This window comes from Leucoraja erinacea, chromosome 33, assembly GCF_028641065.1.
Source record: "Leucoraja erinacea ecotype New England chromosome 33, Leri_hhj_1, whole genome shotgun sequence".
Lineage (NCBI taxonomy): Eukaryota > Metazoa > Chordata > Chondrichthyes > Rajiformes > Rajidae > Leucoraja > Leucoraja erinaceus.
The window spans coordinates 5,426,202-5,452,568 of NC_073409.1; the positions used below are offsets into that span (position 1 = coordinate 5,426,202).

Here is a 26,367-nt window from a genome sequence, read left to right on the forward strand (position 1 = left end):
GGGGAGGGCTTGCAGTGGAGTGCGCAGAGTGTGAGTGCGCACCGCTAATAGCTGAAGGCAGGAGAGAGAGTGGTTGGGGAGAGGCGGTGGGGGGTGTCTGTGGTCGGAGAGGGGAGGGGGGGGGGGTGTGTGTAGTTGGAGGGAGGGGGAGGGTGGGGGAGGGTTGAAGCGGCGGCGGCGGCAACTAGGGAGGGAGGGGGGGGAGGAGGAGAGAGGGGAGAGGGGGAGGGAGGGGGGGGGTGGGGGGGGGGGGGGGAAAGACAAGCGAAGTGTGGACCAAACACACACAGTGAAGACATGGCTACAGAGGCGGCGAGGGAGCGCAGCGGGCTGGCACCGCGGCCACGGGACATCTAAGCAGAAAATTTAACCAAAAAAAAAAGATATAATAATATTAGAATCGGTGGGAGGTGAGCAAAGCAGGAGAGAGAGAGAAAAAAACAGGAAAGTGGAGGGGGTAAAAAAAGTATTGGGGTTGGCGGGGGGAACAATAGGGCGAATACGGGAAAATAAATGAATGAATGAATGGAAATGCAAAGGGCAAATGCGCTTTTTGATGTGGAGATCTCACAGAGAAAGGACAGATAGATGTCTGGTGTAAAACGGTGCGTGAACCATGAATGCACAGCTGACGCTGGAGAGCCTGGGCGATCTACACGGAGTACATCATGAGGTGGTGCAGCCCGGAGACTTGCTGAGCAGCCCCGGCCCCCACGGCCGCCCGATCGCCCACCGCAGTTTGCCGGTGCACGCCCGCTCCATGGTGTCCAGCATGGCGTCTATGCTGGACGGTGGCGGGGACTACCACCGGCCCCCGGACCACGGCTTGGCCGCCCCTCTGCACCCCACCATGACCATGGCTTGCGAGACGGTGCCCGGCATGAGCGGCACCTACACCACCCTCACCCCGCTCCAGCCGCTGCCTCCCATCTCCACCGTGTCCGACAAGTTCTCCCACCATCACCATCACCACCACCACCACCACCAGCGCCTGGCGGGCAACGTGAGCGGCAGCTTCACCCTGATGAGAGACGACCGCGGCTTGTCCACCATGAACAACCTCTACAGCCACTACCACCACAAGGAGATGAGCGGCATCGGCCAGAGCCTGTCGCCGCTGAACGGTTCCCCGCTGACCAACGGCCTCGGCTCCATCCACAACCCCCAGCACGGTCTGTCACCCTACGGCCACTCGGCCCCCATGGCCACTGACAAGATGCTGACCGCCAACGGCTTCGATGGACACCCCGGCATGCTGGGCAGGGCCGAGCAGCACCTGAGCCGCGGTCTCAGCCCCTCGTCAGTGGGCATGGTGTCCATCAACGGACTGCACCACCACCCCCACATCCACCCACACGTTCAGGGACACGGGCCGGTCAGAAGCGACCAGCCGCCCCCTTCATCCAACGGGTCGCAGCAGGCGGGCGGCGGCGGCGGAGGAGGAGGTGGAGGTGGGGGCGACGGGGGCGGGGGGTGGGGGAGGTGGAAACGGAGGGTCGAACCAGTTGGAGGAGATCAACACCAAGGAGATCGCGCAGAGGATAACCACCGAACTGAAGCGATACAGCATCCCGCAAGCCATCTTCGCGCAGCGGGTGCTGTGCCGCTCCCAGGGCACCCTGTCCGACCTACTGAGGAACCCGAAGCCCTGGAGCAAGCTCAAGTCGGGCCGGGAGACCTTCAGGCGCATGTGGAAGTGGCTGCAAGAACCAGAGTTCCAGCGAATGTCGGCCTTGCGCTTGGCAGGTAAGCAGTGGTCTGTCTCCTTGTTCCCGTCCCCCAACACGGTACATACTCCTCAAACCCAACCCATACTCGCACCCGGTCTCACACACTCATCTGGGATGCTTATTGTTAACATATGATCGTGGCTACAGCGGCGATCTGACATTGCCCCCCCACTCTCCCTCTCCCTCTCTCTGTCTGTCTCTCTCTCTCTCTCTCTCTCTCTGTCTGTCTATCTCTCTGTCTCTCCCTCTCTCTGTCTGTCTCTCTCTCCCTCTCTCTCTGTCTGTCTCTCTCTCTCTCTCTCTCTCTCTCTCTCTCTCTGTCTCTCTCTCTCTCTCTCTCTCCCTCTCTCTCTCTCTCTCTCTCTCTCTCACTGTCTCTCTCTCTCTCCCTCTCTCTCTGTGTCTGTCTATCTGTCTCTCTCTCCCTCTCTCTGACTGTCTCTCTCTCTGTCTGTCTGTCTGTCTCTCTCTCTCTCTCTCTCTCTCTCTCTCTCTCTCTCTCTCTCTCTCTCTCTCTCTCTCTCTCTCTCTCCCTCTCTCTCTCTCTCTCTCTCTCTGTCTCTCTCTCTCTCTCTCTCTCTCTCTCTCTCTCTCTCTCTCTCTCTCTCTCTCTCTCTCTCTCTCTCTCTCTCTCTCTCTCTCTCTCTCTCTCTCTCTCTCTCTCTCTCTCTCTCTCTCTCTCTCTCTCTCTCTCTCTCTCTCCCCTCTCTCTCTCTCTCTCTCTCTCTCTCTCTCTCTCTCTCTCTCTCTCTCTCTCTCTCCCTCCCCCCCCCCTCTCTGTTCCCCGATGTCTGGTACCCAATGATAAACACTGCACCGCTGTAGAGTGGACAGGCGTCATTTAAAGATGCCACTATATTTTGGGGGTCTCGGCCACTCTCGATGCTAGCCCATGAGCCAAATTCCATTGACAGTAAACCTCAGGCTTTGTAGTCACAGTGTGAAGTTACACCGGGCTCCAGGGGACACTGGGATCCAAATATTCTTCTAAAAACGCCCTTGAAAATAAACTACTACCGATCGCATCACATTCTGGATTGAGAGTGAAGCCAGGCTTGACATGAACTGGCGATATTTTCAACCCCATAATTTTATTGACCGTTAGATTTATTTCCCGTCGGTTTGCGGAATTAAAGGCGGGTTGTTACTTTGGCTAACTTTTGTATTGTGTGGTAGCTAGCGGGAGAAGGTCTGGGTATGTCCTCTCGGTGTGGCCCTGCGTGAGGCTTTGTTAATTAACTGATAGGTCTCTATTAATTTTTCCCAAGAGAAGGGGAGGCAGTCAATGTGGGCAGAGTCAGGGCCAGTGATCCGTAGCACACTGACTCTGCCGCTGCACTCGCGGGCAATATTAATCTGGTTCTAACTACACAAAGAGAGGCTGCATTTTCTCCTGTATTTCTTCAAAGCAGCACCTTTATATAAAGCGAGCAAGGAACTAATGCAATGAATCTCCCCACATTCCATCTGTAAAAATATGTATGGGGGACTTTAATGTTGGGTTTAAAGCGAATTGCAGCACATTATGAAGCAGGTTGATCAACGTGAGGGTTCGCCTGAAAATATATTCTATTTTGAGGGGAAGTATTACTCCAGCCTCGTCAAAAAGGGCAATAATTTGGTGAATGAAATCCAGCGATGATCTGAATCATTTCTGCATTAAATCAAAACGATGGGATGAATCCTTTGAATAATTCCTTTACAATGTATCTTGGTCACAGCAGTAAAAAAACCCAGTGTAGATGTATTTAAGTAATATATCTATCCCTGGCTCTTTGTGCTCAGTAATTTAAACACAAACCCTATTGCAGGCATCGAATGCATGCGTGCGCCCGAGTAAATAAGTGGCGGAGAAATCTCCATCGAACGATTGATTGCATTCGCGTTGTTCGATTTTTAGTCGCTGCCTTGAGTGTATTTTTACGACAATTTTGTCGACCTCAGTGTACATTTATTTGTATGGATCGATACTGGAAACAACCACTTGAATTAGAAAACGTTGTGTAGTCTTATGGGTGATATCGGAAGCAGAGGCTGCCAAAGCGGCTCGCCTGATATTGGGCTAGTCCGCCGTCCCATTCCAACACTAAATAGCCACGCACTGATTTGGTTTGCTAATCAACTCTTCAACCACAATGGTTCTCGTTAGTGGATTAATATGCATTTATTTCAGTTATTTCGCCCTGGCCTCCGAAAGATATTACCGAGTTAGTTGCCATGACAGTTACATTGCGATTTTGTTGTTGTTGTCCATTAAGTAATACATGTTTAAGTGGAGCCGTTATAGTCACAGCTACTAAACATAACAACCTGATAGAAAGCTATCCAAACGTGTCCTAACCTGTGATCTATTATTCAGTCAATTCATTTATTATTTATCCTTTCACACTGAACAACTGAGATCCCGGTTTACACACAAATTGAAAGAGGTGCCTGCCTGGCCCAGTGAAATGTACAGCCGCCCCTCTACACAAGCAAGTCCAATTCCAAAAATGTGCTTCCCTGATATCAATAATCGCCACGACATTCCACCAGGACAATTACATCCGATTTCAGACGATTTGAAAATGTGTCATTAACTTAAATGCGGCCCATCCTGAGTTGTTGGTCTTTGGGAATTAACATTCTTTGAACAGGGGGGAGGGGGGGGGGGGGGGGGGGGGGGGGGGGAGTTGGGGGATCAGTTGGCTCCTGTTCAGGTAGATGCCTTCTTTGATCCCACCAACCCGGACCTGAGATGCTTCCAGTGTCCTTGCTTTCTTTACGACACTTTTTAAGACAAATAATTAAAAATAGTATTTTGGTGTAGAGGCCGAAACTATCACATTGACTAGGTGTGATGTGTTATGCATCCACCTCCCTCGTTGTTTCCTCGAGTTAGCCTTCCTGTTCTTGACTCTTCCTGCGAATTCCTGAGGGGTTTCTGGTACCGAGATTACATTGCACCTGCCGCAAACAGTCTCACAATTGGTAGTTACATATATTGGGGTCTTGACACCCTCTGTACTATTTCAAATGCAAGCAGAAGATACTAATTGTAAAGCTGACATTCTCAACACCCCCGTTTCTTCGTTCCTTGCCGCCTATATTCAAGATGTAACTGTTTCAATGCGCGTTTGCTTTAATAAAAGCCGCTGCTTATATTTATATTTTAATTACATTTGGATTGTTGTCTTTTTAAGGGGTTAATTAACACTTGGCTTCAGCTATAGATGGAGAAATTAAATAAAACTTGAACGGGCTGTCATTGATAATTTAGAAATATTAATGCTCGGACTGTTGTGACTGGAATAATTTCAAATATTAATTTTCGGATGTTAGACATAGTATTTGGTGGTGGTGGTGGTGGTAGTGGGGGGAGGAGGGAGAGACTACACGAAGCTTCGTTTGGTGGTCTGGGAAGGGTGATGGGTTTCGGGGAGATTGGCTTGAAAAGGTACCCACAGTAGACACTGACTGACATATGTTGTCAGGAGTTGCTGACAGACTCGTGAACACCAGTAGCAATTAACTCCACAGTACACAGTGTACTTATTCTCAAAATGCATTCCCTTTCCCCCCACTGTACCAAAAGGCAGATTTAAATCTCCATACAGTGCCTTGTAGATTAAATACCGAGAGCAGGAATCTCTTACAGAAATGCAATTGTCGAAAATGGGATTATTAACTTGGCAATTGTGTTCATTTGAATAAAAAGAATGTAAAGCTGTGTAAGGAGGTAAATGACAATTAGTTTCAAAGTTTGTTTTTAAATATTCAAAATCCTAGTTCGTTCGAAAATCACTGTTAGCAGCGGAATGTGGTTTTTTTAAAATTAGGTAGGAATGAGTTAATTCGATTCAAATGAGGACCGTTTCACACCGCCCACTAGTTGCGCTTCAAAAGGCAAATTAGGTGACCATTGATATTTATTTCCCCAGTGACTGTTGATGTTTTGCCCCCAGATATAATTGGGGATGTCGGGTTCTACAGGTGGAGTAAGGACAGGCTCTGAATCCAACGGAAATCTCTCGTCGTTTTACTATCAAGAACTGTAGCCAAATTTTATAAACAGCCCTACATATAGGCTTTAAAATCGGTACTTTGTGAATCTATTCGCAAGACAGTTCTTTGGTTGCGACCTATACAACAGAGAGGCACACGGAACCACGGGTTTCAGAGTGCAGTCAGTTAAAATTAAATTTGTAAATAGTTCTCATTTTTGGAAACAGCCATCCTTTTCTCCCTGTCATTACTATAATCAGGTGTCAGTATTCGAATTGTCTTGGCGTGAGGTTCCCACCAAAGTAGTTGGTTGCAAACAGGCACAAAAGAGTTGGTGCAAAATATGACTGGTGTCATTTCCAGCAGCTAACGCGTTTTTGGGGGCAAAATATTCTCTTGTGCCATGTATGTAGATCAGAGACTGTGTCCCAGGGGTTGTCAGAACAATATTATACCATATCAATGTGTGGGTTATTCACTACACTTCGCCACAGTCGGCGCCTCGGCACCGTTTTGCAAATGGTCATCGATAATATTTGAGATGAATTATTTTTATTTGCATCTGGGCCCCAATTAGGCGCTGAAATATCGTGACGGGGGGAAATGTCACCGCCGTACTTTTTAAATGTTATACTTAAATTGTGAAACAATCACTTTGCTGCGAATGATTTATTTGGGGTGTGTTTTATGTGTTTGATGTCGCGTTGCTTGGAAACCAGAAATTGTTAATTATTTCGGCTGAATCTTCTAACAAGGGCTTGATATGTTACAAGAATTATGGCACGTGCTCTCCAGAAAAAAAGGTCTCGTGATTAATTATATAATTAAAATTCTGACCTAGAAGTCCCCTTCTGTGGAAGTGGACAGGTTTTTTTTTTGTTTGAGACGAAATTGTGGAGTGTGGCATTGTTCTTTGTGTCTTCGGAAGAACTTCACTTGGGTGGAAGCGTTAGAGTTCACATGATGTGAAAACATTAGTCTCAACTGTTTGCCCGCTGTTTGCTTGTTTGCATTGCGATGATAAGAATGGTGATACCGGTTATGGAATATTTCAGGCTAAATGCATGGACTATGGGAAAGTTTTGCACCTGTGACATTTCCTGACGTTGCTTGACAGGGTCCTTGTAAACCCATTGATTTATAACGGCCTAATGTCCAACCACATTTGCTTTCTGTTAATATTTGCCTAAAGTGAAGGAATCTACCAACACTAAAACATAGAGTCACTGATATTCGGACAAGTAACACTATGGCATATTTAAGGATGTTAATGATGTTTGTTTTTTTTTTTAATATGGCGCCGTTTTCGAAATATTCAGCCTTCAACCGTGTACTAAGAATGCTGGAGACAGTGGAGGTTTAGCCCCATTGACTTCAGTGTTAAAACATATTACACACACAGAATGAGGAGGGAGGAACTGCAGATGTCACCTGTTCTTTTTCTCCAGAGATGCTGCCTGCCCCGCCGAGTTACTCCACCTTTTTGTGTGTATCTTAGGTTACACACACATAATTTCAGTGTGGGGACTTTGGTAACACTGCAACCAAACGCACTGTCAAATGGGCGGTTTTGGATCAGTATTACATATTGTTGGTTCGTTCGGTGTCTGTGCAACAATTTCACCTCGATTAAGTTGGGTAAATAAGTAAAAGCGCAATTGATAGCCTTTTGTTTTTGCAATTGCGGAGATGACGACAGTGTGTAATTAATAGTTGAACGATGAAGTTTAAAGTGTTATCTGCCTATATCTAATTTGAGTGAAGTGATTGATTTAGGTCAAATGACGTGTGTGTGTGTGTGTGTGTGTGTGTGTGTGTGTGTGTGAGTGTGTGTGTGTGTGTGTGTGTGTGTGGTGGTGTGTGTGTGTGGTGTGTGTGGGGTGGTGTGTGGGTGTGGGGTGTGTGTGTGTGTGTGGGGGTGTGGTGTGTGGGGGGGGGGGGAAGGCAATTAAAGGGAGATTGCGGAGGACTGAGAACCTGGCACATCTTTTTCAGCGGGAGCTACTTTTGATTTTCCCAGTTATCATTCTAGACACCTTGCTACTAGTTGTGGCCGGTCAAACTCAGTGGAAACATCCATGACAATGATGTTGATCGGTTTACTCGCAAATTAGTTGTGAGAGGGGGCAACGAAATAACAAAATAAATCTCCCATCGCTACTGCACGGTGGGTTTTCAATTTAGTTCAGATATTGTGTGTAAACGCGAGTGTTCTTGCGTGTAAGAATTGCATGTGTGTTTGTGTAAATAGAAACACAAATCATTTTTTTACACCCTAATTTTTTTTTTCTCTATAGAAGGTGTGTTATATACTTAACATTATAAAAAAAAGGGGGGGGGGGGGGGGGGGGGGGGGGGGGCGGTTTTTGTCCTCGATGTTAAATATTTGTGTAAAGAGTTTAAAATCTACCGCACTAGGCCAACGTGATAACATGGTAAACATGTTCAAACACGTGTCCACACTAATCAGGATCTTTATAAAGAGCTTTAGAAGGAACTGTGCAGATGCTGGAAAATCGAAGGTAGACAAAAATGCTGGAGAAACTCAGCGGGTGCAGCAGCATCTATGGAGCGAAGGAAATAGGCAACGTTTCGTCCCAAAACGTTGCCTATTTCCTTCGCTCCATAGATGCTGCTGCACCCGCTGAGTTTCTCCAGCATTTTTGTCTATCTTTAAAGAGCTAATGAGTTCCCTTCCAAAGGACTAAGGCGCCACCTCCTGCTCGTATCTCCAGCTACAGCTCCTGACGTCAGGGGCTGAGTGTATATTTATGGCTGTAAACAGCCACGTTTGTAGCAGTAATTTAGCACAAGGAGCCATAACAAGACTGTTGGCTGGAGGCAGCAGTCTGGGAGAATTGGGCCGACTCATAATTATGGATGACTCGACGGATCTCTAATTATCCGGTGATTTCATCGGAGTTTGTTTATGTCCGATTTACAACCGGCTGGGATTAAATGCAATTTGGGTGATCCTATTGTGAAACAATGTGGTGGCAATAGAGATTAATTGGATTACTGCTGACTGCGGATTGTAATCCCACGGATTGGTTTAATTTTACAATCTAAGATTGGGGGTTTTTTTAGAGAAGGATTGGAATTCTTCCTTTTGATGGCGCCGGCGTTTCTCGGGCAAAACCCGTTTGTGGAGTTTCCTTTCAGCACCGGGGACAGCTCCACCGCCTCGATCTTCCCACTTCCATCACGCCAAATATTGCTCTTTGAATGTTTGCATCCCATTTTAAACGACGACCTTAAGTTGCAGTTTTTAAAATCGATACCCTCATCTTCTCCTTGGTTATTTACATGATAAATGGCACCTGACAGCTCTCTCTTTATCTCGGGCTGCTAGTTATGTATCTCCCCGCGTGGAGTGGGTCTTTTTACCTCCCGAGATGAGGCTGTTGACCTCTGCTGAAGCATAGTTCATTGGACAGCCACAGCTCAAAGTCGCGTCTCACTAGCTGCCAACTGAAAGCTTTTAATTAAGCAATGCGGATTTTAAAGGGGGGGGGGGGAAAACCAACCCATCCAAAACGATAGAGAATGAGTTCTTCGTGCAAGGGTACAGAGGTAGAAATCGAAGGAAGTTTTCATCAAAATGCCTCCACAGTGTGACTGAGAAAACTGGTTATTGGGAGATTTGAATGGTTCCAAAATATTGCTTTTGCTGCATTATGTGTATGAAAATGATTTAAGATGAAGGCAAATGGCACCGTTTATAGAAACTATAACATAACATTTCATTTGGGTCAGTGATTATTAGTTGCTCCTTTTTTAACGCATCCATCTCAATTCGCAGAAAGCAACTATTTATCGAGCCCCATCTAGAATTGGTCTAATATGTAGTTCATTTTCAGAGTAGTCACTCACGGGAGTGGAATTCTGTTCTACCGCGCCATCTATTGATCTGTAGTTGAATTTTCATGTCGTTGTCTAAAGGAATCTTATTCTGTGTGCGCATACTGTCATCGCCTCTGTCCAGTCGCGTTGTGTCACCGTGCAACAACAGCGACAACAACGACAAAAAAAAAATCTAAGTCTATCCACACCCTCAAATCAAATGCCGGCGTCCGTTTGTTTTTTACACATTAAGGGAGCCAGATTGGGAGACAAAATGAGGCCAGGTGCAGGGCACCCACAACCTGGCAGCTGTACTCGAGAGAGTTGGGCGAGTTCCTGGATAGGGAGAGAACGGAAGAAATGGACGCGGACTTGGAGTCAGATGGTTCTGGACAAGGTAACATAGAAAATACCCACAGAGTTAACGATCAGAGTGAGTTGGTTGGCCAATGTTTAGCAAAAAATAAATGTTCATCCCCATATTTAATGTATGTTGATTTGAATATTGAATGTATGTCGATTTCGGTACAGATATGTTTTAAAGATAATTTAAACGCTGTTCCTGAGACCACCTTTATAACGGTGCCTTCCGTGTGGCCAATATTATCAATCTCACACAACTGATTACAATTAGGTTGTGGACACGAAGAACTGCAGATGCTGAAACCCTGAGCAATACACAAACTGTTGGAGTAACTCAACGGGAGATAGGCACAAAAAGCTGGAGTGACTCGGCGGGACAGGCAGCATCTATGGAGAGAAGGAATTTGTGACCTTATGGGTCGAGACCCTTCTCCACACCTCTAATGTGTCTGGCGAGAAGGGTCCCATCGACTGTCAATTCCCTTCGCAGATGCTGCCTGACCTGCTGAGTTTCTCCAGCAATTCGTATTTCTCATTTAAGTTGTTGCCAGAAATCAGCCAGAAATGAACAAATTGTCCTTTGTGAATGAAATCTCTAATCGTTAAATGACTAGTTGGGACCTTAGTTGAAAAGTAAGAAAGACTGGGCCATAATATCCACACCTAGATGTGATCGGAATAATAGAAAAATATCAAATTATAAAAGGACTGGGCAAGCTGGATGCAGGAAAAATGTTCCCAATGTGGTGCGAGTCCAGAACCAGGGGCCACAGTCTTAGAATAAAGGGGAGGTCATTTAAGACTGAGGTGAGAAAAAACCTTTTCACCCAGAGAGTTGTGAATTTATGGAATTCCTTGCCACAGAGGGCAGTGGAGGCCAAGTCACTGGATGGATTTAAGAGAGAGTTAGATAGAGCTCTCGGGGTTAGTGGAGTCAAGGGATATGGGGAGAAGGCAGGCACGGGTTATTGATTGGGGATGATCAGCCATGATCACAATGAATGGCGGTGCTGGCTCGAAGGGCCGAATGGCCTCCTCCTGCACCTATTTTCTATGTTCCTATATAATGCACTATATGTGGTCCATATAATGCAAATCTAAAGTGGTCCATACAATGCACTATATGTAGTCCATATAATGCAACTCCCGACGTGGTCCATATAATGCAACATGCTATGTCTTTACATCGTTTCTCGCCTTGCCTGCTATTTTTCTCCGGGTGTCGATTAATATTGATGGCTTTGTCTTGCAGCGTGCAAAAGAAAAGAGCAGGAGCATGTGAAGGAGAGAGGCGCCGCACCCAAGAAGCCTCGGCTGGTCTTCACGGATGTTCAGCGCAGAACTCTCCACGCAATATTCAAAGAAAACAAGCGTCCGTCCAAAGAATTGCAAATCACCATTTCCCAACAGCTGGGGTTGGAGCTGAGCACCGTCAGCAATTTCTTTATGAACGCGCGTCGGAGGAGTTTGGATAAATGGCAGGACGATGGCAGCTCCAACTCAGTCAATTCATCTTCCTCATCAAGCACTTGTACCAAAGCATGAATGGGAACCCCCCCCCGGACTAAACCTCGGTGGAATAGCTTTAAAATAAACGACCAGGACCTCCAGGAAGCAGGTTTAATTAATGAACTCAGACAGTATCATATTTATATACCCAACGAAACCAAAGACTTAATTAACCTGCATTAAAGCCTCCGTTCTACAACACTTTATTAAGACTTTTTGCAAAAAAAAAAAAAAAAGGAATGGGGCCGCTGGCTGTACATGTTCACCATTCAACGTCGTTCAGTGTGCGTGGCTGTATATGTCGTTGGGAACATCAGACATCACTTCAAAAAACAATGACTCATTTCATCTCCTCGGGATATCCCACCTTGTAGAAATGCCAGTGTACGTGCCAGTGGCCAGAGACTTTGCAACGGGGCTGGTCTTCGGGTTGTGCTCAGGCGCGGCCCCTGACGAATTCGTGGAGTCGTTCTGTGTGTACCTTTTGGAATGTGGTTGGACTCGAGCCTCTTTGCGGGTTGAAGGCAAAGGGCTCCGATTCCGCGCACAGTTCACCAACGCTCCGACAACTGTCCCGTCACCCTCTCACTACTCCATTCTCTTTGTATCGCAGGCAGAGGAAATGCGACAGCTGATGACCAAAAAAAAAAATCATTCTACATCACCCCAAACCCAGTATTTTAGATGAAAAGTACGTTTGGATAACAAAGAACGGGATAAATGACAGGGAGATTTCGTCAGAAGCACAAATATTAGTTGAACTGGGAGTTCCCACATCCACCACGACCAGTTTCAGATCTCTATCCAAACAGATTTTGCACGCCAAATTAATGATATGGCAATTTATTTATGATCATTTGCTTTATATGTTACAGACGTTAACCAATAATGGTAGAATCAATTAGGAATCATTCATTTTATCCCGGTTCCTTGCTATCCAAATCGAGGCAAGAAAGGGTGCTATCAATTGGGTTGTCAGATATGTTCACTGGATGAACAGTCCCGTTACAACCAATTAGTTACGGATGCTGTAGGCTTCTATTATGTGTACTGGCAATAACAGCTATAACAAATTTGCTAAATTTAACACAAAAAAATCCAAAGAACAACGTCCCACAAACTTACCGCCACTTGCCTAACATGCTTTAGGGTAGATGTATTTAACACCCTTATAATCATGCAATATTTATTGCTAAAACACGTGACCCACGCGATGAGTATCATAACATGATTCTCAGAAGATAGTTACTCCACCTGATATGTTGGGAAATTTAATGTATGTGGATTGCTACATCCATTAGTGAATCAGCTACAAATTTAACAACAATTAGACATGCAAATCCCTCATCATTATGCATACAGTATGCATAATTATGTAAATTATTTGTCAACGTAACAAGTTCCAAGGCTAGTTTAAACTTTTGGCCCGTATTTGAAGTAAATCTGCAAATAATTCTCTGCGTGGACCCGGGAGGGTAGAGTATCTAACCCTGGGAAGTCAGTATTGTGCGGGTATTGAGCAAACTAGAAAGTGCTGGAGGAACTCAGCGGGTCAGACAGCATCTGGGGAGGGAATGGGCAGGCCATGTCTGAAGAAGGGTCCCAACTTGAAACATCTCCCATACATTCCCTCCGCACGTGCTACCTGACCTGCTGAGTTCCTCCAGCACTTTGTGTTTTGTTCAAGAATCCAGCATCTGCAGTTCCTGTTGTCTCCACTGCAGACCCGTTGTTGTTCCTAACTTGTAGTTAGCAAATGCTGACAGTAAAACCATCTGGTTAGATGTACCAATGCCAAGGGAGGCACTTTGCTGTTGGGCGCTGTTAACACCAAGATATAAGATGTCATATGATTCAGGTTAATATTTCATAATAAGACAGAACAAAGAGCGAACCCAGTACAAGTCTGGGCTACTGCACGATATGTTTCAGGTGTCAGTCAAGGCATGAATGACTCTTGACAGAGTGCAACATTTCAGTCACTCAGATGTATTTACATATTACCCTTTGTGCTTTAAAAATAATCTGCTAAAGAACCAAAGATAACTCTTTATTCAGGAACACCGCACGTTCGTGAGCTACAATGCAAAACGAGTCCACTTTTTTACACCCATGAATTGTACTAATATCCATCTTCCGGATATCCGATCGCCATGTCGATGTCATCAGATCAAGTGAGTCAAGCTAATTCGTGACTAATTTCAAGGAACCTTTAACATGACACGCCGATATTAGGATGGTTTTTTAAAAATCTTAGATGGAACAGACTTGAATGATTGACCACTTGTACATAGGATGTAAAGTAGGTTTTTTACCTGGGCTAAAACGAAACGCTAATGTAGACTTAAATCTCCATCTCACTGTCGTATATTCCCCATTCATCAACTTCTGATAAAATTAAGTGACAAGTATTTTACATACATGATTTTCAAATATTGAATATCAATTGAAGTACTTGCCAATCAAAGTATTCACTCAAAATAACGTATTTACCTCAAATCTAACGTAATATGCAGGCAAAACCCACTGTTTTATCGTCGCTTATTTTGTTGGGCAGTTAGTTTTAAAGTAACTTTTTTTTACTGAGTCCCTGTCATCAACAAATATAAATATAGAGTAAATGATATAATGCGGCCACGGCCGGAGGGGTGGCTTGTTGCATGTTGTATAAATAATTCACCTTCCTCTCGTCATCTGGAAGCGAAATGCCACCAAAATATTTTTGCTCAACCAAAAAACCGTACTTCCTATGAAACACGTACCCCCTTAAAACTGCTGAATACATTCCCAGAGAGTGTGTGCTGAAAATATATCTGTGTTTTAAGATATGTTGTTTTAAATTGAACGTTACCTGTTCAGGGTTTATATTTAGGGATTCTAATTTAGTCTGATTTGGAGTTATTTCTCTGATTTCTATTTATGCCAGTTACCCACCCACCCCTGACGATATGGAGATAGGAAATGTATATTTCTGACAGTTATTGTTTCGGTAACTTTACGCCCATTGAGTGACTTGTTTAACCGCTGTTTACAACCTGAATGTTGTAAATATCCTCCCCAGGCACGCCTCCCATTCACCCCCACCGCCTCCGAAAGGAACGTGACCGATATTCATATGTGTTAAAAGAGGCTCCTTATACAAAGAGAATGAATTAGTGATTGATCAAAGGTGACATCCAGTTGGTGCGTTCATCCGCAGAAGGCCAATGGAGTGGATGATAATCCGAATTGTAACAATATTCTGGCCTTGTGTTTCTTGTGGTGTGGTTAGCTTTACGATACATTTGGTAATCATTTACTAATTATTAAGACAAAGAAGCAAGAGTAAAATAGCTGCTTCCATGTGTAAAAAGGTGTAAAGATCTACTATTTATAGTGTGAACCAAAGACGCTACCTCACTCGATTTCCATTAGTGATTTGAATCACATCGATGATACCAAAGAATACCAAAGATTTTTCCTGCACGGCCTTCGTAAGTGGACTACTCGGCGTTCAATCCTTAAACCCTCAACTGTCACCCAGTGTGAAGTTCTCTTCATCAAAGCTATAGGCAAACATATTGCAAAATTTGTAAAATCACAGGACGAGTGCCTTGCTTGAACCAAAGTGTGAAACCGCTGTTGACCTCTTTCACCTTACTCTAGAATACCTCAGCCTCTAGAAAGGCCACTACTTTAAAGAATAAAAAAAAAACGGAATAACTTTTCACCGTAGTGCTTTGCAGTACAACCATGCAATGAAACTTTCTTTATACCAAAGGATATTTCCACTTTTTTGCTGATTACCAAAGCTCTTTTTTGCGCCCTAGAGTATTCACACAACGAAGGTCGTGCATTCCTTTTCAATTTCTCAAAATACCTCATAGTAATAAATCCTTAGGGTTATGTTGTATAGAGAGTCTACGTGTAAGGCAGAACTGAATAGTTTGATAATTGTTAACGTTACTTCAAAGCTTTATAATTATTTATTTTGTAGATTTGGCAGAACTCTGATGGGGTCGAGGAAGAAGTATTTTGAAAACGAGAATGGTAAAAAAAAAAAGGGTAGTTGATTGTTATTGGTTCTGAGAGGAAACCTAAACTTTCTGTTAAATTATACTAGGTTTTTGTGTTATATTAAAAAAAATAGTCTTTTCACAGGGTAAGCCATTCTCTGCTAAGATGTGTGTAAGTATTTCTTGCAAAAATGTTCGTGTTGCTGTGATTTATTGATTCATTTTTTTGTATTATGTGAAGATTGATTCTTGTATTAATTTATGTATCTTTAAAAAAAACTAAAATCGTGTATATATAGTGGGTTCCTAATGCAACCAAAGTTTTCTGATACAATCTGCAGGTAATGAGTTCTGTTCTCGTGTTTCGAGAAAGGCGGTGGATCCAATAGCTGTGGGATACAGAATCTAATATCTCTCCGAAATCTCTCAGCAGGCACTTCAAGTGTCACAAATACTGCCAGATCCCAACAAAACAAAATGCCAAAAATTATATAACGGTTCATTGAAGCTTTCACTTCGTCACTTAAAAGAATTGTAAGATTTGTTTTTTTTTTGTGTGTGTGTGTGTGTTTTAAAAAATATATACGGTGGAAGGGTATTTCCTCACGGAAGACCTCGCTTCCAAAGAATTTTAAATTTGTTTAATGTTTAACGCACTGGGGATTTGTGAAGTGTGAGTATTGGTTTAATTTGTCATTCGCACGGGCATAGACAGCAGTGGGCGAAGAACCATGCAGGCAACCTAACCTGAAGCCGGAAACTATCACCTCACAGAAGATAAGACACAAAATGCTGCGGTAACTCGGCGAGACAGGCAGCGTCTCTGGAGAGAAGGAATGGGTGATGTCTAGGGTCGACCCGAAACGTCACCCATTCCTTCTCTCCAGAGATGCTGCCTGTCCCGCTGAGTTATTCCAACACGTTTGTGTCTATCTGCGGTGTAAACCAGTATCTGTAGTTCCTTCTTACACAACGACCATCTCACTTTCAGTTCCATCTTGACTTAGATAGATCAACTGGTGATTATTTCCCCCAAGTCGCCAAAACTTGCCCTGAAGTGTATTTACATGTGAGGCAAGATTTTGGTTACAATCCCATCGAAGCTACGTTTAAAATATAGAAAGGTAATACCGCCTTAGAGGTAATAAGTACTTTTAAAAAAAAACCCGTGGTTTATTATTTAATAAAGGTTTATTTAACGCACTTACCAGCATTTTACCGTGTATTTATCCATCTGTTAAACCAAGGACCTCTCTTCAAATAGTCATTGTTGTCCGGAAATATGCTTATAATGGTGGTAATAAATAGTGAGATTAGATCATCCAATTGACCCCACTCTTCAATCGGGAACTTTTAAAACTTGTTTTTAATTTTTGTCAATTTTATCAACCAAGATGGTTGGATGTTAGTTTTTGTCCGCTGAATTTCCCTAGATATTAGACTAATACTAACCTGAAAACGTGTGATGTTTGGTGATCTTTTGATATAGATATATTCCATCCGTGCAACATGCAGCGCAATTTTAAACTGCACTAAAATAAACGAAGCTGTAAGATGCTGCCGGATACATAGTTGGAATAACATTAACCATGGGATGTAATCTGCATGGATTGCAACGCGAGTTTAATGATCAAATGTACATCGAGTTGAGCTACCAACTTCTCAGATTTAGTAACATACTAGACCAAGTGGGACCCGATAGGTCCCGTTCCGTCCCCCACGCATAATACAGTGGCGCAGCTGGTAGAGCTGCTGCCTCACAGCGCTAGAGACCCGGGTTCGAACCTGACCTCGGCTGCTGCCTATGTGGAGTTTGCACGTTCTCCCTGTGACTGCGTGGGTTTCCTCCCACGTCCCAAAGACGTACGAGTCTGTAGGTTAATTGGCCTCTGTAAATTGCCCCGATTGTGGGATAAAATGGGATAGCATAGAATTAGTGTGAACGGGTGATCTTTGGCCGAAAGGCCGTCTCCAAACTATATCAATATCGCGGCCAATATTTCAATAGTTATCGCCTACACACACACAAAAACGGGCGTTGGAGGCGCTTTTTCAGATTGGACCGACACAACCTCTTCCCTCCAAGAAATCCAATCTTCTTGTCATCAGCAGTGCACGCTTTCAGGTTTATTGTTCCTTATTTGGTGAAAGGTTAGTTGGACAGCAATTTTGCACTTCCGTTTTCAAGTTAGATTGCCCTGGAGTTAATACCTAAAGAGCGCCAAAGACAATCAACAGACGAAGGGTGCGTAGATAATAGTATCTCTTCCAAGACCCAAAGAGAGTTCTTCCATAGCAATTAAATCAGAAAATAAAAGCTTTAAAAAAAAAAAGGATTTTGATAAAAAGACAATTTGCTGACATTTTGCAAATTTGAAAGCGGTAGTAGTTTATGCGTTTGCATTTCCAACTAAGTGATTCGTGTATATGATTACAGTTTATTGCTGATATTTTGTCAATCTTTCTCTTAGTCAAGCGCTTCTTATGTATTTTCGTGCTAGCTGCGGGTGGAATGCAATAGGCATCATTCTGGTTTGTTTCCAAGTATCTTTCCTGTACTGCGTTTTAAAAAAATACTAATTTCGTTTTGAAGCTTTGCTAATGTTCTCACTAAATGCCGTGCAATATCATCTGCTGTGTTTGCAAGCAAGAAAAGCAAGTGATGACGTCCTCATGCTTTTTCAGTGTTAAAATGTTTCAGCGTTTATGTAGTCACAAAAATGTAGTAAATAAAATGTTGGATTTTTCCAGCACTTTAAATGTATATTGTCTTTTTGCTTTTTAAAATAAAAATCCACCTCTTAATGGCAACGCCAGTAAATAGAGAGGCTTGGGTGAAGAAGGGTTTCGGCCCGAAACGTTGTCTATTTCCTTCGCTCCATAGATGCTGCTGCACCCGCTGAGTTTCTCCAGCAATTTTGGCTACCTTCGAATTTCCAGCATCTGCAGTTCCTTCTTGAACACTGAGTATAAGAGTCAGGAACCCAGCTCTATCTGACTTTGGCCAAGCGGAATTTGGAGTATTGAATGATGTTCTGGTTGCACCATTACAGGAAGGATGGGCAGGCTTTGGAGAGGTTGCAGAGGAGGCTTACTACAATGGTAGACACAAAAAGCTGGAGAAACTCAGGGGGTCAGACTGCATCGCTGGAGAAAAAGGAACAGATAATGTTTCGGGTACTCCAGCTTTTTGTGTCTATCGTCGGGTTAAACTCGCATCTGCAGTTCCTTCCTACACATTCTGTCTTTACCAGAATGCTGCTGGATTGAGGGCTATTAGCTATAAGAAGAGATTGGACAAACAAAGATTGCTTTCTCTGGAGCGTCAGACGTTGAGGGGAGACTTGATGGAAGTATATAAATGATGGCCTAGATTAGGTAGACGGTCAGAATCTTTATCCCAGAGTGGGAGTCTCAAAGATTGGAGGGCGTAGCTTTAAGGTGAGAGGGGTAAAGTATAAAGGAGATGTGCAGGGCACGTTCTTTCCACACAGAGTGGTGGGTGCCTGGAAAACACTGCCAAGGGTGGTGATGGAGGCTGTTATAATAGTGGCATTTAAGAGCTTTAAGATAGGCACATGGATATGCAGGAAAGGGAGGGATATGGATCACGTTGAGGCACACATGATTAGTTTTTCTTGGCATCACGTTCGGCACAGATATTGTGGGCCGTTGGGGCCTGTTCCTGCACTGCACTTTCTATATTCTATGTCTAATCAGCTCAGTCCTAGCACCTTGGGGACAGGGCAGTAGAGCAGGCAGTACCGTGTTTAACTCAGTCCTTCCCTCTTCTCCTCTCTCCCATCAAGCAGAAGTTACAAAAGCTTGAAAACACGTACTCTATCACCAGATTCAGAAACAACTTCTCCCCCTCTGTTAACAGACGGCTGAACGGTCTCTCCATAAATTAGGGCCATCGTCCTGATCTTCCAACCTACCACATTGCGGACACTGCACTCTTTCTCTGGAACTGTATCATTACTATATTCCACACTCAGGTATTTTTCCCTTTTGTACTACCTGCTTTACTTGTGTATGGCTTAATTACACTCAATTGGATAGCTTGGCTTGGCTTGGATTAGATTGGATCCAGTTGAATGTTCACTGCATCTAGGTACTCACGGCAATAATAAACCAGTATCCATACCATTTATAGAGCTTCTGCCTTGCAGCTCCAGTGGCCCGGATTGAAACCTGACCTCCAGTGCTGTCTGTCTGGAGTTTGCACGTTCACCCTCCAAGGGTGTGGTACACTCAGAGTGCTCCTGGTGTCCTCTCAAAGACGTCGGTCCGTAGGATTATTAAAGGTGGTTAATTGCCCCTGGCGTCCAAAAGAGTGACAATCTGTGCAGAGTTGATGGGAATATGTAAGGAATAAAATGGTGTTCATGCAGGTTTGATGCATCGGGGCGTTTCATGCTTGGCAGGGACTCGGTGGCCAGATCCTCTGTTGTTGCTGCATTGACTCTTAATCATGTAATGGATACAAGATCAACTCCAGGGAAGCGAAGCCAAGGACCAAGCTGACTCCTGTGCAGTTCGGAAGGATTCTGCATTCCCTGAGATGCCATTTTGGGATTGAAACACCCTCCTGAAACCACATATGCTCGCTAAGGTAGGCACGAAAGATACCATATCATTATTCAAATGAAAGGAGAGAGATTGATTGTCCTCCAAGTACTAGCCACTATTTTGTGCACCAAAACGGATTATCTGGTCAACAAAAGACTTCCGTTTGTGGCATGTTGCTGTATGTTACATTATAATATTGCAATCCTGACTACATGTAACATTTTCTTTGGTTAGATGATGCATTGGAATGTAGCAAAACTGCAAATGCATGTGCTGGAGGAACTCAGCGGCGGGCAACAGCTGGGGAGGGAATGGACAGGTGACATTTCGAGTCAGGATCTTTCTTCAGTCTGAAGAAGCCAGAAAGAGGGCCTTGACCCAAAACCTCATCTGCCCATCTCCTCCCCAGATTCTGCCTGACCCACTGAGTTCCTCCAGCATTTTGTGTTTTGCTCAAGATTCCAGTATCTGCAGTCTCTTGTGTTTCTACTAGATGTATATTACTGTTTTTACTTAGCAAGCATTCATTTAAAAAACTCCCCCTCACCGTGACCAATTTTCCAGGCATTACCCTTGAATAAGTTCTGCATAGACGGCCCTGGAAGGTTAGATTGCATGGCATCCAGGGAGAGCTAGCTGTCGGTATGCAGAATTGGCTTCATGGAAGGGAGCAGAGTGTGGTGGTGCAAGGGTGTTTGTCCCACTGGAGGCCTGTGACTAGTGGTGTACCTCTGGGAACGATGCTGGGCCCATCGCTGTTTGTGGTTTCTATAAATGATTTGGAAGAGCATGTATAAGGCATGTTCAGTAAGTTTGCAGATACCACTAAAGGAGGTGGTATCATAGAGAGTGTACATGGTTAGCAAAAATTACAGCAGGATCTTGAAGACTGAAGAATGGTGAATAGAGCTTAATGCAAGTATAAGGTGCTGCATTTTGGCAAGTCAAAACAGGGCAGGATTGTCACAGTGAATGGCAAGGCCCTGGGGAGGGTTGTGGAGCAGAGGGATCTTGGTGCAGACGTACACATTTCCCCAAAAGTGGAGTCACAGGTAGATAGGGTGGAAAGAAATATTTAGGTGCATTGTCCTTCATTAGTCAGAGCATTGAGTACAGATACTTAGTGTTATAGTTGTACAGGATGTTGGTGAGGCCACATTTTGGAGTATTGTGTTCAGTTTTAGTCGCTGTGCTATAGTAAGGATGTCAGTTAGCTTGGAAGAGAGCAGAGAGGATTTACGAGGATGTGGCCAGGACTTGAAAGCCAGAGCTGTAGGGAGAGATTGGGTATAGACAATAGACAATAGGTGCAGGAGCAGGCCATTCAGCCCTTCGAGCCAGCCCCGACATTCAATGTGATCATGGCTGATCATCCATAATTAGTACCCCGTTCCTGCCTTCTCCTGATATCCCCTCTCTCCGCTATCTTTAAGAGCCCCATCAAGTTCTCCCTTGAAAGTATCCAGAGAACCGACCTCCACCGCCCCCCCTGAGGCAGAGAATTCCACAGACTCACAACTCTCTGTGTGAAAAGGTGTTTCCTCATCTCCGTTCTAAATGCCTTACCCCTTATTCTCAAACTGTTGCCCCTGGTTCTGGACTCCCCCAACATCGGGAACATGTATGCTAGCCTGTCCAAACCCTTAAAAATATTATATGTGTTAATAAGATATCCTCTCATCCTTCTAAATTCCAGAGTATACAAGCCCAGCCGCTCCATTCTCTCAGACAGTCCCGCCATACCGGGAATTAACCTTGTGAACCTACACTGCACTCCCTCAATAGCAAGAATGTCCTTCGTCAAATTAGGGGACCAAAACTGTACACAATACTCCAGGTGTGGTCTCACTAGAGCCTTATACAACTGCAGAAAGACCTCTTTGCTCCTATACTCAACTCCTCTTGTTATGAAGGCCAACATGTCATTCGCTTTCTTCACTGCCTGCTGTACCTGCATGCCTACTTTCATTGACTGATGAACAAGGACCCCCAGATCCCGTTGTACTTCACTTTTTCCCAACTTGACACCATTTAGATAATAATCTGCCTTCCTGTTTTTGCTACCAAACGCTAACCGCATATTTATCCACATTAAACGGCATCTGCCATGCACCTGCCCACTCACCCAACCTGTCCAAGTCATCCTGCATTCTCATAGCATCCTCCTCACAGTTCACACTACCACCCAACTTTATGTCATCTGCAAATTTGCTAAATTTACTTTGAATCCCTTTGATGCTAGGATTTTATGCTAGGATTTTATTCCTTAGTGAGCAGAAGGCTGAGGGGTGATCGTATAGAGGTGTATAATGTCATAAGAGTGAGTGCCCAGTCTTTTGCCAAGGGTTGGGAGATCAAGAACAAAGAGGATAAAGACTTAAGGTAGGGGGAGGGGGGACAAGAAGGTTTATTAGGAACCTGAGAGGCAACGTTTTCTATCAGAGGGTGGTGGGTATATGGAACTTGCTGCTGCAGGAGGTATTAGTTGAGGCAGGTACAATAAAAGCATATAAAATACACTTTCTAGTGGGAAACGTTTAGAGGGGTATGGGCCAAATGCAGGGAGATGGGACTAGCTCAGCTGGGGCATCTTGGTCTGCATGGACTGTTTTCATGTTGTATGACTCGATGACTCTAATGTTCCAATCCATAACGTGGATAATTTCTTTAAGTTTTTCCATGACTTTTCCCTTTGTTTTACTAGTACATTCAAGGAATAATCAGACCATCTGTCAAAACTAGATCCTGGCCAAGATCAGAAAATGAGATGACTTGCAGGTAAGTATTCTCGGGAGCTATTGGAAGTTCATAGAAACTATCAAACAATCTCTTAAAACCTTGATATAGTTCTTATTTTAAGTTTTAAATTAATAAACGTGAAGATTTTTAGACGTCTAAATGTTTTCCAATTCTAAAACATCTTTGCCTGAAGCTGAAGAACGACATTGCATGTTATTTAAAATGCAAAACAGAAAATGCTGTACATACTCAGCACTCTGTGGGAAAAGAAACAGTTAAACATTAAGTTTGTTTCTCTTCCTGAGGATATAGTTTGACTTGCTAAATATTTCCAGCATTTTCTGTTTTTATTTTAAATAACGTGCAAACAGTTCACAAGGTTCGGGCAAAGATGTGGAAAATAAATTGACATTTTAATGTATTATTTCAGCATGTTTTTGACAGAGTAAACACTTCATCTGCTCTTTGCTTAATTATGTTATTCCCTCAAACCAACCTATTAATCATAAGCCTTGATTGAAACCAATTGCTTCCCATGTGCAAACACTTCACGCAAATGTCTTCTTGATTTGATTGCCTTCTGCACTATTTCCCAAAGTAAAGGAGGGTGAATTTTGAGCTGTTTGGAAGCTTTGTGAAAATGTAACCCATCCTTGGATTAAACAAGACTTCGTCTCGGAATTATGTGATGAGAAATTACTGGTCTTTACACCGGTGTATTCTGACCTGGGTTCAGAAAGTGGGAAAAGCCTGCAATCAAGGAATACAAGGTAAGGTAGACAAAAGTGCTGGAGAAACTCAGCGGGTGCAGCAGCATCTTTGGAGCGAAGGAAATGGGCAACGTTTTGGGCTGAAACCCTTCTTCAGACTGACACAAGGTAAGATTCCCTGTTGTTCATTTATGCTGAAGGAAATGACACAATTGTTACAAATCAATGTTCTATTTGTGAGTGAATCAACTCCACCTCGTCCTGATACAGTCGGTAAAAGGAAGATGTGGGTTGAGTTGGGTGAGAAATTAACCAAAGTACAGCAGAATGAAATGGCCCCTAAGAAGAGAGTTGTGCACCGTGCTTCATTGGGGTGTCTGCCCTGATAAGGTTACCTTGGCTGCGAACACATTGACTTCACATTCTCATTTGATGTGACATTTAATATAAAAAGAAAGTTGGAATTATTTTTTAAATTCAGTGAAGGCTGAACAGAAAATGTAGAGCCATTTACTGCGTCTACCATAGGTATGGACTTTGTTACCATTGAAGGGATCTGTAGGGGGTGCTGCCTCAAAAAGGCAGCCAGCATCCTCAATAACCCATGCTCTCATTTCACTATGTAGACAAAAGTGCTGGAGAAACTCAGCGGGTGTGGCAGCATCTATGGAGTGAAGGAATTAGGCAACGTTTTGGGCCGAAACCCTTCTTCAGACTGACATACATTTCACTACTACCATTGGGAAGAAGGTACAGGAGCCTGAAAGCCCAGGTTCCCCCAGCACCTATGTGCTTGTACTACAAGACCCCTCTGCTCCACAACACCCCCTAGGCACCTTTGGTAAAAATTCTAGGATTAACTACTATTTGAATGTTCCTGTTAGTCTTTGTCTCAAATGTCCACTTGGAAAATAAAATCTAAGTAGCTGATGTGTGTAGGAAGGAACTGCAGAAGCTGGTTTAAACCAAAGATAGGCACAAAAAGCTGGAGTAACTCAACGGGACAGGCAGCATCTCTGGAGAGAAGGAATAGGTGACGTTTTGGGTCGAGACCTGAAACATTTCCCATTCCTTCTCTCCAGAGATGCTGCTGCCTGTCCTGCTGAGTTACTCCAGCTTTTTATGTCTAATTAGCTGCTGTTATGTAAATATTGGTCTAATTTCATAGACATGAACACTAATTTACCAGAGAAGGGACTAGTTTTTCAGATCTGATTTGCAGGTGTACTTATACATTCCAATTCATTATGTTATGCCCAAATAAGCACTTGTCCACATTTCAATAATAATCTACCCCAGTTTCACCCTTTTAATGAATCCAATTCCTCGTGGACATATGACATTCAAACCAATATTCCAAGAGTCAATATGTGATGAAATATCCCATCCCAAAACATCGTCCGTCCATTCCCTCCTCAGACGCTGCCTGACTCACTGAATTCCTTCAACATTTTGTGTTTTGCTTAAGATTTCAGCATCTGCAGCCTCTTGGAACAAGGTATAGCACAGAACAGACCCTCCAGCCTTGTGCCTCAATATTCCAGCTACAGTGAGGTAGTGGTAGAGCTGCTGCCTTACAATGCCAGAGATTTGGGTTGGATCCTGACAACATGTGCTGTCTGTATGGAGTTTGTACGATCCCCCTGTGACCACGTGGGTTTTCTCTGGGTGCTCTGGTTTTGTCCCACATTCCAAGGATGTGCAGGTTTGTAAGTTAATTGGCTTTGGTAAAATTGTACCTTGTCACATGTTCATATGTTATAGGAGCAGAATTCAGCTCATCAAGTCTACTCTGTCATTCAAAGATGGCTGATCTATATTCCCTTCTCAACCCCATCTCCCTATAACCTCTGACACCTGCACTAATGAAGAATCTATCAATTGTCCCTATTGTGTAAGATAGTTTTGATGTATGGAGTATCAGTGACTGGCGTGGGCTAAATGGTCTGTTTCCATGTTGTATCTCTAAAGTACATTTCAATCAGTTTTGTAAATGAGGGTGAAGTTTGCCAATCATTGCCGCTTGATGTAGATTTACTTTGTGCTAAAGAATAATACCTGAACGAGGTCTGTGAGACATCTGTATTTGTCAGCAGATTGCAAATTATTTCCGATATCACAATGATAGTCTGCAGACATGACGCTTTCCTGACTGCAGGGAGTAAGTAATTAGGTGCAAGGCAACACCGTTATTTCCCACTCCAAATTGTGCTCTGCTGTTTGCAATAATAAATCGGAACCACAGAATAACATGGCCACAAGAGTCATACAGGGCTTGCCAGAAGCCCTGTGGTGTTCAAAAGACTTGCTCCAAGAGCAGATCTTTAGAAAATATCTTGAACTGGCAATGAACTGACCTGAAAGTGGAAGCCAGCTGCATTGAAGGGAAATGCTGAGAGAGTATGGTAGCATCTGATAAATCTATATTGCCTGGTTAAATAATTGAAGGTTTCGAAGGCTCTGGGCCAAATGCAGGCAGCTTCTGCACTCAACTTCCTGATGTATGAAAAGTAAGAGGCAACACACCAAAAGCTGCCTTCAACACACTATCTACCTGCAACGCCACTTTAAGGCGACTATGAACTCCTTGGATCCCTCTGCACCACAACATTCCCTAGAGGCCTACTGTTCACTGTGAATGTCCTGCCCTGGTTCTGACTCCCTCTGAATGCAACACCTCACACTTATCTATATTAAACTCCATTAACCATTCCATGTCCCACTATGGGGGCAAGGGGGCCCTGTTTCCCTGCTGTTTGGCTCTGTGACATTTTAAACGTGATCAGTTTTTATCACCACCACCAGCAGAGGTCTTCAGTTCTAACCCTCATCCATCTCCAGATGAAAATCTTTTTCGCTTAACCCTTCCACTAATGAAGTTAAATCCATGCTCCCTCATTATTGGCCTCCTTAATGGATCCT

At 43.9% G+C, this 26,367-nt stretch overlaps 1 protein-coding gene across 1 annotated transcript; it reads left to right on the forward strand.

Moving 5' to 3' along the window:
* The first annotated feature begins 285 nt into the window (after window positions 1-285).
* onecut1 (one cut homeobox 1) lies at window positions 286-11,698 on the forward strand. The gene is made up of 3 exons (XM_055661087.1): window positions 286-1,433; window positions 1,495-1,746; window positions 11,173-11,698. The coding sequence occupies exons 1-3, from the start codon at window positions 617-619 to the stop codon at window positions 11,463-11,465; spliced, it is 1,362 nt and encodes a 453-aa protein (XP_055517062.1). The 5' UTR covers window positions 286-616; the 3' UTR covers window positions 11,466-11,698.
* The last annotated feature ends 14,669 nt before the right edge of the window (window positions 11,699-26,367 follow it).

Coding starts and splice junctions, on each gene's coding strand:
- onecut1 (XM_055661087.1), top strand. CDS start 617: ATGAATGCACAGCTGACGCTGGAGAGCCTGGGCGATCTACACGGAGTA. Junction 1,434..1,494: donor GCAGCAGGCGGGCGGCGGCG/GCGGAGGAGGAG, acceptor GTGGAAACGGAG/GGTCGAACCAGTTGGAGGAG. Junction 1,747..11,172: donor GTCGGCCTTGCGCTTGGCAG/GTAAGCAGTGGT, acceptor TTTGTCTTGCAG/CGTGCAAAAGAAAAGAGCAG.